Genomic DNA, 13,114 nt, shown 5'->3' with positions numbered 1-13,114 from the left:
TTGCGTCCTTTTGCGAGTGGCGCGATGAATTCGCTACAGCTCTCTCTCTAATCTATTACATTCGTGTTTAAATTTTTTTATTAGAATTTAATTTCTTTTTATGTGATAAAAGTACTTTTTCTAAAAAAATTATAAATAGTTTGCGAAGAAAGTAAATTGTTTATTAGATTATTTTATCAACATTACTAAAATATGACTTCAAAAATAAAAACAATAAACACAAAATTTTCATTGATATTGATTGTTTACACTGATTGGAGAATAGCTTATATTAGTATCGTAAAAGCCTATTATCTTTACACTAACGTCAATATATTGGTTTATTACCTTCTTGGCTTAAATTGTAGTATCCAGACCACTTGTAATCTCAAACTAAAGTGGGTAATAAAAATTATATATAAAATTAATTTTATTTATTAATAACTTTGATAATACGTTTCATAGTTTTATTATCTTGTAAACTAGAATAGGAAGTGACTACCGTTTACACACAATGGAAACCGAAGCCAGCCACGTACCAATAACAAAAAAAAATTTTGACCCACTCGGTTCATTTGTAGTTGGAGCATCAGGTGACGGATTGTGTTTCAACGCGTAGTCAGATTAAATCGATAAAGCCTATTGTTTAGCGATAATAAAACAATAAAAATTCGATTAGTTTAATTTAATAAACACCGATAAGATCGATAACGCTTTGTGAAGGTTGAGAGTGCAAATAAAAATTTGAAGAATCGCAAAAGTGAGGGCAGTAAATCAATATTTTTGAAAACTATTTTTTTTGAAATTTATGAAGTCTTTAAAGTAAAATATAGAATTTTTCTAAGAAATACTCGTATAATAAAATTTGATATGTCTTTGATTTGGGTATATAAATCTGTGTTTATGATTACAAACGTATTATACTATTGTTTTCATTGTGAAAAATTTTTGCACTTAGTACATTTAATATTCTTTATACTTTGATACAAATTTCATATAAGTTATATTTATATTCTTTAATATACATAAAGAATTTAATATACATAAAATAATTGACATTTATTAGATTACGGATACGGATAAGAGGATTTAACTCTCATGTCTAACTTAATAGAAGTCTTCCACTTTCTTCAAAGTTGAAGTAGCGACAAAAATCTTCCATTCTTAATAGAATAATTCATTGTGAAATTTAGAAAATTGCAAAATTATTTAATATCTGGTAATAAAAAGTAATAAGTCACATCTGAAATCTGAAATCTGAAATAAATCAAATATTTAATTTAATACTTTGAACTACTCAACTTCGTGCAATTCGTGACCAATTTTGTCATATTCAGCGGTAAAAATTACACGGCAGCACTTTGAACAAAATGAGATTATTTTATTAAATGACTGCTACTATTTGTATCTACAGATACTTGTATTAGTGCCAAAATCCACTTAACTCCAACAAAAAAATGAAAAAAATGAAAAAAAAACGCTTTTGTCATAAGTGAAATAATTCAAAATTTTGACTAAAATCGCTATTAATATGCTCTCATGCATATTAAAGTAACGAGTATCTATGCTGAAATTGTGTATGAAAATACTTTTTACAGCTCTGGACGTTGCTATAATTCAATTTAAATTAAGTGCAATTGACACGCGTAATCGTTTAATTCCCTTAGATTTGATTAAATTATGTACACTGCGATTTGATGGAAGAAAAATGCTTTTGACATTGTGTGTTCATGTCAATTGTGCGGTAAGAGCATTTATTTTGACAAAAAAATGATATGTAAAAAAAACTGAAATAATAATCATAATGATTCAACCCCACGCACAATTGACATTGAATTTTTTAATTCCATAATCGTTTTGTCTCTTCAAATAGTCTTAGATACTTTAATGTATAATTCTGGTTTTAGATATTTTGCCACTCGCTCTAGAGACAATAGTTAGAAAGTGCATAATTCTCTTTGTTCTTCCATAATATTTTCAATATTTGTTGCAGATTTAATCCACTCGCTGCGACATACGCTGATTTTCAACTCCTAATCTATATATGAAAAAAAAATGTAGGATTTATCGGTAACCTAATATGAAGTGGTTCCATATGGTACCATCGCAGTAACACCATACAAAATGAACTGAATCAAATATACCTTGATTATGAATAGAATATCTATATATTTAAGCTTACCTATTTAATTTTGACATTGAAGATGATTGATGCAAATAATCTTCAAGCGTAAACTAAAGAAGAAAATTAAAGGTGTAATAACAAATACTTTGGGACCTGCTGTATACGACAATTATCAGGCCTAATATTTTGTTCAAAACAGACCCTTTCTTGTTTTCATAAAGTGATTTTTTACAGATTTTTTATTCAAGAGTTAGAATTGTTTCAACAATTAGTTTTTTTAAGTTAGAGGAAAGGATCAAAAGTCATTGTTTGAAACTTTAACTTACTAAAAACACTATATAAGCATGATTTCTAAAAAGATATATAGTGTAATACCACAGGATCACCATGTAATACGGCAGGATCTCCATGTAAAACATTTAATGTAGTTAAAGTATAATAATAGAGGAATTTAAGTATTATGTTAGATCTCCAGCCATTTATGTTATCCTTTTAGCAGTTATTCGGATCTAAATTTAAAATTTCGGCTCCATTTCAGAAAGATGAAAACATTTATTTTTAATATTTCAGTTAATGTTTAAGTCACTGACAATGACGGAGTCTATAACTTTAATTCTAAGACTTGAGAGGGCGTGACAATATAATAGAAAATATTATATATGAAAATATGCATCCACATCGACATCTAATATAGATATACATCTATATTGTCAGTGAATTTAGACCTAATAGACCTAAATTAGACCAATTATCGCAACAAATATTATACTATTGTCTGTGTAATATAAAGGAAAGGGGAGAAACTCAATAAGAAGTTATGTCTACCAATAAAGTTTAACCAACTTTTGCATTCATGAGCATGTTTAAACGCCTTATACGGGTCAAACAACTCTTATAGACCAATTAAGTTGTCGCCTATAACGAAGATGATCCAGCTCGTTTCTTTTTATCAAGATTGCAAGCACTAAATATATATATTATATATATTAAGCCTTTATGCTCTGACTACGTGCCAGATCATTTCACTATTTAATTTGATTCATAACAAAGTTTTTATATTTAAATTTAATACTTTTTTAAGAAACGATATCAAATAAATTCGAAAAAATTAATGAAATGCTAATAGCTATAATATTAGTCAATAATTTATCTCATAAGCATAAATGTCTTTTAATAGAAATCACTTAAAGCAGATAAAACTGCTTTTAATATATCATCTATTAGGAAATAGTGATAATTGCTTGTGCAACTGATTAAGTTGAGTTTATTCTTTGATTTATCATTAATAAATGAAATTGTAGTGATATTAAAAATGGAGATGTTAACATTTATATTTGACATCTGAAGTCACATGAGTCAATCGCCTGAACCGAGGTAAACTTTTTGCCATGCAATGATCAATTTATGTATCAAAATATTTAAATAAAAAATAATTTGATTCAAAATCTAACATTTCTTGGTTCATAATCAAATATTTTAACAAATTTTATTATTTTCTTAATAATCTGTAATCAAATATTTCAGTAGCAAATATTTAATTTCCCACTTTCATGTGAACTTTATCTCTCCTATGGATCCAATGATTTCTTCTCGGCACTCCAGCGCATTTTTATCTCAATTTCGAATCTTCATTGTTAAATTTAGATAAAAATTTTGCAAATATTTAAATCTAAATTAATTTTTATGCAAATACTATATAAACAAATATTTTTGCAAATCGTAATTGACATTTTTATAAAATCTGGCATGAATGTTGATTTATTTGTTTAGAAAAAAATTTATAACAATTTTGTATAATAAAAAGCAGCTGCTTTAGCTGCCTGAGCTGCCTGAGCTGCCATAGCAGCCATAAAAAAAGTTTTAATTTTCATTATCAAATTACTTAGGCAAATTGCGAAGAGCGTCGCACTTCATCTGTAGAAAACTGCTAAAGTCAATATTTTCATTTTTGCTTTATTCCATTGTAAATTTTGTATCTATGAACAAATATTTACACACACAGCCGTACATGAATTAGGTATATAAATTGTTATCATGCGATAATATAACTGATTTTAATAATAGATGTAGAATGTCGGAGATATATGGCACGCCACAGGTACATTCGCCTAATGGCAAGCTAAATTGATACAAATATTTTAATGAGTTTCGACATGAAAGTTAAGATTTTGCACGCTTTTCTAAAATTGTTGTGTTTTTATCTAAATTATTTATACAATTTTATTTTTATTGCAGGCAATGAAATTCGTTGTTTCCTGAACGATATTCTTCATTGGAATAAAGTACAAATTTTTCAATATCAAAAGTTTTTAATTAAGAGCATTTAAGATGGAGGACTCAGTAAATAATAAACAGAATGGACACCAGTTGGAGTCATTAACGCATCCGTGAGTATCTATTATTTTAACCACATTATTTCATATCTGTAATGATTATTTTATTAATAGCTTTAAACAAAGTTTCATTAAATTAGTGTTAATTTAGTTAAATTTAGTGTAGAGTAATTTGCAGTAATAATACTAATGAAATGTATTTTACAAAACAAATTAGCAATAATAAAAGTGATATTAAACTGATTCAACTGACATGATTTTCAACTTAAGGTAGTAATGATAGCATTTATTACATTTTATTGAAATTCTTTTTAAAAATGATGTGGCTTTGTCGACATGATAATACCCTTCTTACATATGTTTGTATTACATATCTACTTAGTGGGACAAAGGGACGCAACGATTCTCTTCAACCGCACACTGTTAGGTGCTTCTCTGCATATATCGTTCCATGTGTAATGCGCTTCCGTCCTTCTCCAAGTTAAAGCCGCCGCATCAGGGCGTCTGATTGCCTTGTGGGTTCCATGTCAAAGCTTGTCGTGAAATGTATTTATTTGGTCGTCGGATAGAGTCGGGTACAGTAGCTTTTTGATTTGTTTGCAACAAAAGTTTTGCAACTGATATGTGGTTAGGTCACCATATTTTTCAAGAATTTTCCGCAGGCATTTATTTAAAAATGTTTGTATCTTCCTTTCTATCTGTTTGGAAAGCTTCCATGTTTCGCAGTCATATTAAAGGACTACTTTTACATTTGAATTGTATTACATATTAATTACCTGTAATTTGCAAAAGTTTTTCGAATCCTTAGTCTTCAGTTTTGTTCTAGATCAAATTCAAATACATTTACATATTGTCACAAAAAAATTGTACTCAGACAGATTCCTATATAGACGTGTTTTTACTTTATATAGACGATGTGGTAACACATCTATCTGGAGGCACAAATATAAATGATGGAAATATTAAAACTCTTTTATAAGCAGATGATATCGTTCCTTTAGCAAGTCCGGATTGCAAAATATGGTGAATAAGCTACGCAGTTACTTTAAGCTATATTATATATAAAACAAGCAACAGATAATGCCTCTACAAACAGAATAGAATTAAAGTTTAACAATTAAAAATAAAAATATAATTAATTAATTCAATTATTCTACAGCTGGTTTATGATTTCGTTCCAATATATAATAAAACTTTCACAGCTAATTAAAAAAAAACACCAGAACGAACATATTTATGTACGAACATAAAAAGCCAAGTACGGCTTTGAATCAGTTGTTTAAGGTGCGCTGACTCTGAGCTTCAAATTTGGCGGGGCACGAGTTCGATTTCTGACACTTGCAGTCTCCAAAAATTATTTACGAATAATTAAATACAAGAATTATTTCCAAGACCACTGATGATGAGTATTTGACAATACTCGAAATAGCTGTATGTATAGCCAAAAAATTCAACTAATTAAAATAATATAAAATGAATTTTTGTTGTTGTAGTTCATCACTGTTCTTAAAACCTATGGGGGTAACAGTTAATATTTTGGAATCAAAAGCGCTAGTCTTTGAAAAGCATCACAGGTGATATACAAATGAGGATATATGGACATTAGTAGGAAAATATATATAAAAATAGTTAAGGAATAGAAATATTTTGTAACATGGGTGTATTAAAATACTACATTTAATAGACATTTAACTGAAAAATTGAGGGAAGCTAAAAGAGCTAACTACTAATAGAAAAGTATTTTTAAAAATAAAGATGTACCATTCAAAATTTCAAAACTCTACGAAGTTACTCCAAGATCAATAAATTGCAATGCGGCACAGATATAGGGAGTTCTCTAATATGAGAAAGTGGAAAAACGTAGTTTTTTTTATAAAAAATATATAGCGATTACCGTTTAACACACCCACCCGAATGATTTGTTTGGAGACTGGCGTGTCACCTTTGTACTTGTGTACTTTAGAAATCCATTTTAAGTATATGCTAAAAGTTTTTAAGATCCTTAATTGGAGGCTCCATGCTCCAAGTAGAAGGACAGTACAGGATAGGGCAGTAAAAATGTGTCATTATAGTTACTTTGTCAAAGTAAATTGGCATCAGATATAATATTTTAAATAATACCTTAACGTTATATCTTAATATTGTATTTTGTTTTGCATTAGTAAGTTGTTGGGTCAATAAAAAATATTAGATAGGCTTTTAAAATATTTAAATAGAATATAAATACATATATTGTATAAACTATCTTGAAAAAATTCTGATAAATAACTTGCAATAAATCCAATATTTTGTTTGAAAATTGGAACAATAAAGATTCAACGCAGATCTCTTATTCTTTAATAATAAATACCTGTATATTGTTTAATAAATTGCAAAAGTATCTAACCCATTAACTGAACACGTTTCTCGAGTACTATTTTTTCAGGTGTTTTACTCGAAAAAATATACAAACAAGACTTCAGTGGTAAGCTTGGGTAAGCCGTACGCGGATACTGTTTTATCTTTTCGTATCTTGTAGCGCCTTATTGTGGCGTATGGTCTTTCATTGTATCTAATTACAAAATCTATTTCAGTTAGTTAGTAACTTGTGAAAGGAATTGCTTATAACTTACACCATTGGTGTGTTTTTGCATAATTACTGATATTGTGTTACTTACTTCTTAATGTCGTATGCTCGATGATTATTAAATATAATAACTACTTCAAAAGTTATTTAACCGGAAAGCTTAAAATATTCACCATTAAATAATATTTATTAAATAATAAAACTATAATGAATAATTAAATGCAAAATGCAGATTTTCAATCAATACTAAGCTATATTTAAATATTCCAAGACAACAGTTAGAAAGACTTGTTATGGTTCTTGTTATTTACTCGTAAGTCCATGAAGTGGCGCTCGGGGCGTAAATTCTATGATAAATTGAAATTCTTTAGCGCAAATCAATTTTACACAGTTTCATAGAAAAATTTCATAGATACAGTATCGCTAAATATATGAATAGATTTAATAAAAACTATTTTTTTGTAGTATGAATTGTTAGATTCATAAACAAAATAAATCAGTTTTCATTAATTTTTAATTAAAATTTTGAAAATTTCAGTTAATTTAGTTAATTGGGTATTTAAATTAATGTAATAGTTATAAGTTTAATCAATATATTTTTCTCCACCTTATGGTTAAAATATTTAAATTGAATAGTTAAATCGTTTAATAAATTCAATTATGTCTTAAATATATAGTAGTAGTAAGATATAGTTTTCAAAATAATGAATTCAATTAATGAATTATCAAGAATACAGGGAAACAGGGAATACAGGGAAAGAGTTATCTCTTTATATCTTCACTCAGATAGTAAAGACTTTACACGTAGTTATGATATAAATTTATTTTTTTTCTTAATCAACTATATTAGCCATACTTAAGAAAATTATTTTATATGAGTTCAAAAGACTTAATTAACCATTTACTTACTTAATTTACTAGTTACTTAGCATTCTTAATTTACTTAACTTTTTTAACTTACTTCACTTAACTTACTCAAACTCAACTAAAGATTTGAACTACCTATAAAAGGAGGTTGTACAAGGTATCATTCGATTAGCTTGAAAAGTAAATGATTATTCATTCATTTGATCTCCTGATAATCGAATTTCAGGAAACTAGATACAGTCATGTCCCCCACAAACGATTGTAAAGCTATAAACACATGACAGCGTAGATGCAAAAATTTAGAGAAAGGTAGATGGACTCACTCCCTGACTCTGGAGTGAAAATACGCTATTACTTCACACAAGTGGTTATAGATATCTTCACCTATTTAATTACAATGAAGAGTATTATTACTTCAACTGTATAGGAGAAATCGAATATTCTAGACATACATTGTGACCGAAAGGTTTTCGGAGGTTCTCATTTAAAATTCGCGCGCTGTATATTTTTCGATATTTTAAGTTTATGTAGTTTGGCAGCACTGTCCTTAATTACTATGCCAAAAATGAGCGCGATCTGTCAGACAGTTCGTTTACGGCAGCTGTTGAAACCAGTTCCCCTCAGTAGTGCGTTGCGAAAAAACAATGGAAAAAAATATTGAACAAAGAGTTTGCATCAAATTTTGTGTTTCGAACGAAATTTCGTGTGCAGAATCGTTGCGAATGCTACAAAAGGCTTATGGGTAATCAGTTTTATCGAAAACTCAAGTTTATGAGTGGTACAAAGCCTTTCAGGACGGTCGTACGACCGTCGAAGACATGCCGCGTTCTGGACGACCTTCGGCCTCTACCACCGACGAAAACATTGAAAAGGCAAAGGAAATCGTGTTCCAAAATCCTCATGTGAGTGTTAGAGAGATAGCACGAGAGCTAGGCATCGGTCGTGAGAGCTATCCGCCGTAAACGGCCTCAATTGTGGAAGGATAATTCATGGATTTTTCATGACGATAATGCTCCCTCGCACCGAGCCAACATTATCAACGATTTTAAGGCCAAACATTCAATAAATACCATCAAACAGCCACCGTATTCACCTGATCTTGCACCGTGTGACTTTTTCCTGTTTCCCAAACTCAAATTACCACTCAGAGGAACGCGTTTTGAATCCATAGAAGACGAAAAACAGAATTCGCAGAGGGAACTCAAAGCCATACCGGAAAGCGCCTATAAAAAAATGTTTTGATGATTGGAAGAAACGTTGGCATTTGTGTATCGCTTCTAATGGAGCATATTTTGAAGGAGATAAAATAAATATTGATGAAGATTAAGAATTTTGCGTTTTATTTAAAATTTCCGGAAGCTTTTCGGTCACAATGTATGCTCTTCACGTATACTCGTTTCATTTCCGCTAGAAACATGATAAACGATGCCTTTGGAGATCCCGTTACCGCAGTCTTCTGCATACAATCTAACTGCAAAAATGATTCGCACCTGTGATGTATGTAAACCGTCAAAAGTTTTAGTCACTAAAGAACTGAAATAATTGCGTGGCATTATACGATCCAGAGCAATTGAGCAATCCTAAAGTGAGGCGATCTTCTCCATCAGAGCACAGTGACGAACGTGTACAACCTAACAAGCACTTTGATTAAATAATTTATTGTGGTTCCATTTTCCATTTAGACGTAGAAGATATGATTTTTAGTGCGGTTGAGGTTCCCCTTTCACACTTAATAGAGCGATGCTTTTGAGTACTGTTTAAAAAAAAGACAAAAAAAAGATAGAATGACACATAACTGGACTTGGAGGTCGACATATATGTAAACGCATAGGTATAAACATACGTAGATATACAGGTTGACTCACAGTTAGGCACGAAAGTAAATTCATAAATAAGCACATAAGTAGACACATAGGTAGACATGTAGATGGACTTTTAGGTAAACACAGACTTTGGGAGAAATTGAGTGACAAGATAGATGAAACAGATCAAATTTTTTAAACATTGGTTGCATTCTTTTTACTAAAAGTTGATACCCAGAAATTTTTTTTTCTTTGTACATACATTATTTTCTGATAGAATGTCACAAAGTCTTTTATACCAGGTATGTCATATTGTCTTCGCCGTAATTTCTTTGCATATGATTTTAGTTGTTTCATTTGGTCAGTAGACATATTCTTATTTTGTGAATAATAAAAATTTATCAAAATATTTTAAATAATCGGGGGAAAATATAAGTATCATTCAAATTCTTATAAGTATTTCAATCCCAGACACAACCGGCTAATGTTTGATGGAATAGGAAATAGGTCGATGCTTCCTATTTGCATTAATATTATAGTAAAAAGCTTTAAAGCAGTCCAGCAATCATTATAAGAGGCGACAAGAAGACTTATTGGATGTTCAAAGGCCCACTTTGTGTACTTTATGTGTATAGTTTTATTGTAGGTTTATGTACAGTCCCGAACAATTCATCAAATTCTAAAATCAGTCAAACTAATTATAAGTTATTAGTATAATAAGCAACATATGATGTATATTGAATTGTACTAGTACTTAACTAACTAATATCTAACTTTCCCTTCCTTCCATTTATTGTAATTTCAATCAATTTGAACAACTTTAATAAGTGATGATAACAATAAAAATCAATATATCACTGATTGCAATGCAATTCCATTAAGTGATACGTAGCCGTAAATTGGTTAAAGTATTATCTATTGAAATTTATCTGCGATACGAGTATAAGTTATTCATTATCTAAAGAAAGATTATAATGTGAAAATAAATTAAAATTAAAATTAAACTCATCAAATCCACAGTAACTCACAAATCAACCTCAAATAATCAACAGCAAATCCGACACAGCCAAGAAAAAAGTTGAAAGCGAAAGTAACTTAAGTTACCGCATTTTCAATTCGTTATTGTTGTTGTAGTGATAATTTCAAACGCTGCAGGCGACCGCAATGCGGTTAACCTTGCCGTTGCTCTAACATACGCCACAGCTGATTAAGCGCATGGGCGCTAACAAACGTTGCTACCGTAGAGACACTTATCTCCTCTCATCTTACCTCACTTCAACTTTGCATATTCAAATTTTGAAATTTCTTTGTCTTTATTAATTTGAACTTTTATTTTCTTACTTTCAGTGAAGAAATTGCTGAAGCTGAACCACTGTCATGGAGATTTTGGAGGAAACGCCGGTACATCGTAGTGCTGTTGGCCTTTTTTGGTTTCTTCAACGTCTACTCGATGCGTGTAAATTTGAGTGTGGCAATTGTAGCAATGACGGAGAACCGCACGACAATTGACGCCAACGGTGTGGAAACGGTCGGACCTGAGTTTCCTTGGGACTCCAAACAAAAAGGACTTATACTCAGTTCATTCTTCTATGGCTATATACTGACACAATTCGCGGGCGGTTTTATTAGTTCGAAAATAGGTGGCAATATTGTAAGTCCTATTAATTGAACATAAAATGAATAATTAATTTCAAATATATTTTGTTGACTTCATCAGGTTTTTGGCATAGGCATTGGTGCCACTGCTATATTGACACTATTCACACCAATGGCTGCGAAACATAGTTTGGATGCCTTCATTGCTGTTCGTATTATTGAAGGTTTCTTCGAAGGTGTGACTTTCCCTTGCATACACGCCGTCTGGTCACGTTGGTCACCGCCACTAGAGCGTTCACGTATGGCTTCCATTGCATTTGCTGGTAACTATGCAGGCACTGTCGTGGCTATGCCAGCGTCAGGCTTACTTGCCACTGCTTACGGTTGGGAGAGCGTCTTCTATGTGTTTGGTACCATTGGTTGCCTTTGGTTAATACTTTGGTTCATTATTGTGCGTTCTGGACCTGACAGAGATCGTTTCTGCTCACAAGACGAACGTGAATATATACAAAAAACTATTGGCTACACTAGTGAACAAAAAGTAACACATCCCTGGAGAGCTATATTCACTTCACTGCCGTTTTATGCTATTATTGCTTCACATTTCTCTGAAAATTGGGGTTTCTATACCTTACTTACGCAATTGCCTACTTTCCTTAGAGGTAAAGTCATAAGTTCAATGTATTTTGTATAGTCAAATTAAAAATTATAATAATTTTTGTTTTCCAGATACACTTGAATTCAATTTGGACAAAACTGGTTTCCTTGCTGCGGTACCATATTTGGCTATGGGTATCCTCTTGGGTGTTTCCGGTTACTTGGCCGATATGTTGCAAGTCAAGGGTATTCTTACTACGACCCAAGTCCGTCGCTATTTCAACTGTGGCGCATTCTTGGCACAAACTGTTTTCATGGTATTGACAGCTTACCTATTGGATCCAACTTGGTCGGTTGTTTGCATCACCATTGCTGTAGGCTTAGGTGCTTTTGCCTGGTCTGGATTTGCGTAAGTCACAACAGTGTTACTTTTTAAGCTTCATTAGAATAAAATTGCATTCTGTTAAATCTTCTCTTGCAGTGTAAATCACTTGGATATAGCGCCACAACATGCCAGTTTGCTTATGGGTATTGGTAATACCATTGCTACTGTTCCTGGTATTGTCAGTCCTATGTTGACTGGTTACCTTGTTGTTGATGGTACAAGTGATGAATGGAAAGCTGTCTTCTTTATCTCAGCTGGTATTTACTGCATCGGCTGCATTATTTATTGGATTTGGGCGTCAGGTGAACTACAAGAATGGGCTATGACTCCAGAACAAAGAGCGGCAGCATTAGAACAGAAAGCACAAAAGAATGGTCATACAAATGAAGCGCTCGAGCTGAAGGAATAACGAAAACCATTGTGAGCGAAACCTTTATGGCGTATCAAATTAAAATGATACTAATTTTATATTTAAGAAAAAAAATGCCAATGTATTATTACCTTTATTTTAATTTTTATTACTATTACAGTTATTATTATGATACTGTTTGTTATTGTAATATTTTGTTGTTTTATACAACCGTTTTTAGTTAATAATATAGAGTGTAAGTCGACTTGTCAGTAAACTACAGGTACAATCGAGCATCCTAAAAGCATGCTACATAAATGTTTATGCAATAGCGTAGTTCAGAAAAAAGGTTGCCATATTTGAATTATTTTGTGAAAATATAAAAAATTTAATTATTAATTATTTTTGTTATATGATATATAATTATATATAAAAAAATATATTTATTTGATTCAACAATCTCCAGTAAAATTTTATGTATTCGAGTACTCTTGATGTGCTATGCAACATATGTT

At 31.0% G+C, this 13,114-nt stretch overlaps 1 protein-coding gene across 1 annotated transcript; it reads left to right on the top strand.

The window, feature by feature from the left end:
* Nucleotides 1–4,182: 4,182 nt before the first annotated feature.
* On the top strand, nucleotides 4,183–12,770 carry LOC119669753 (sialin-like). The gene is made up of 6 exons (XM_038079767.1): nucleotides 4,183–4,202; nucleotides 4,340–4,491; nucleotides 11,020–11,323; nucleotides 11,390–11,930; nucleotides 11,998–12,274; nucleotides 12,347–12,770. Exons 2-6 carry the CDS (start codon nucleotides 4,433–4,435, stop codon nucleotides 12,657–12,659), a joined length of 1,494 nt encoding a protein of 497 aa, XP_037935695.1. The 5' UTR covers nucleotides 4,183–4,202; nucleotides 4,340–4,432; the 3' UTR covers nucleotides 12,660–12,770.
* The last annotated feature ends 344 nt before the right edge of the window (nucleotides 12,771–13,114 follow it).

The sequence above is a fragment of the Teleopsis dalmanni genome, chromosome 1 (genome assembly GCF_002237135.1).
Source record: "Teleopsis dalmanni isolate 2A chromosome 1, ASM223713v2, whole genome shotgun sequence".
NCBI lineage: Eukaryota > Metazoa > Arthropoda > Insecta > Diptera > Diopsidae > Teleopsis > Teleopsis dalmanni.
The sequence above is the reverse complement of the archived record's forward strand: the minus strand, read 5'-3'. Positions and strand labels throughout refer to the sequence as shown.

What these genes read in the sequence shown, in the direction of transcription:
- LOC119669753 (XM_038079767.1), top strand. Translation starts at nt 4,433, where the DNA reads ATGGAGGACTCAGTAAATAATAAACAGAATGGACACCAGTTGGAGTCA. An exon ending in CGAAAATAGGTGGCAATATT is followed by an intron (nt 11,324 to 11,389) that starts GTAAGTCCTATT and finishes TGACTTCATCAG; the next exon opens with GTTTTTGGCATAGGCATTGG. An exon ending in ATTGCCTACTTTCCTTAGAG is followed by an intron (nt 11,931 to 11,997) that starts GTAAAGTCATAA and finishes TTTGTTTTCCAG; the next exon opens with ATACACTTGAATTCAATTTG.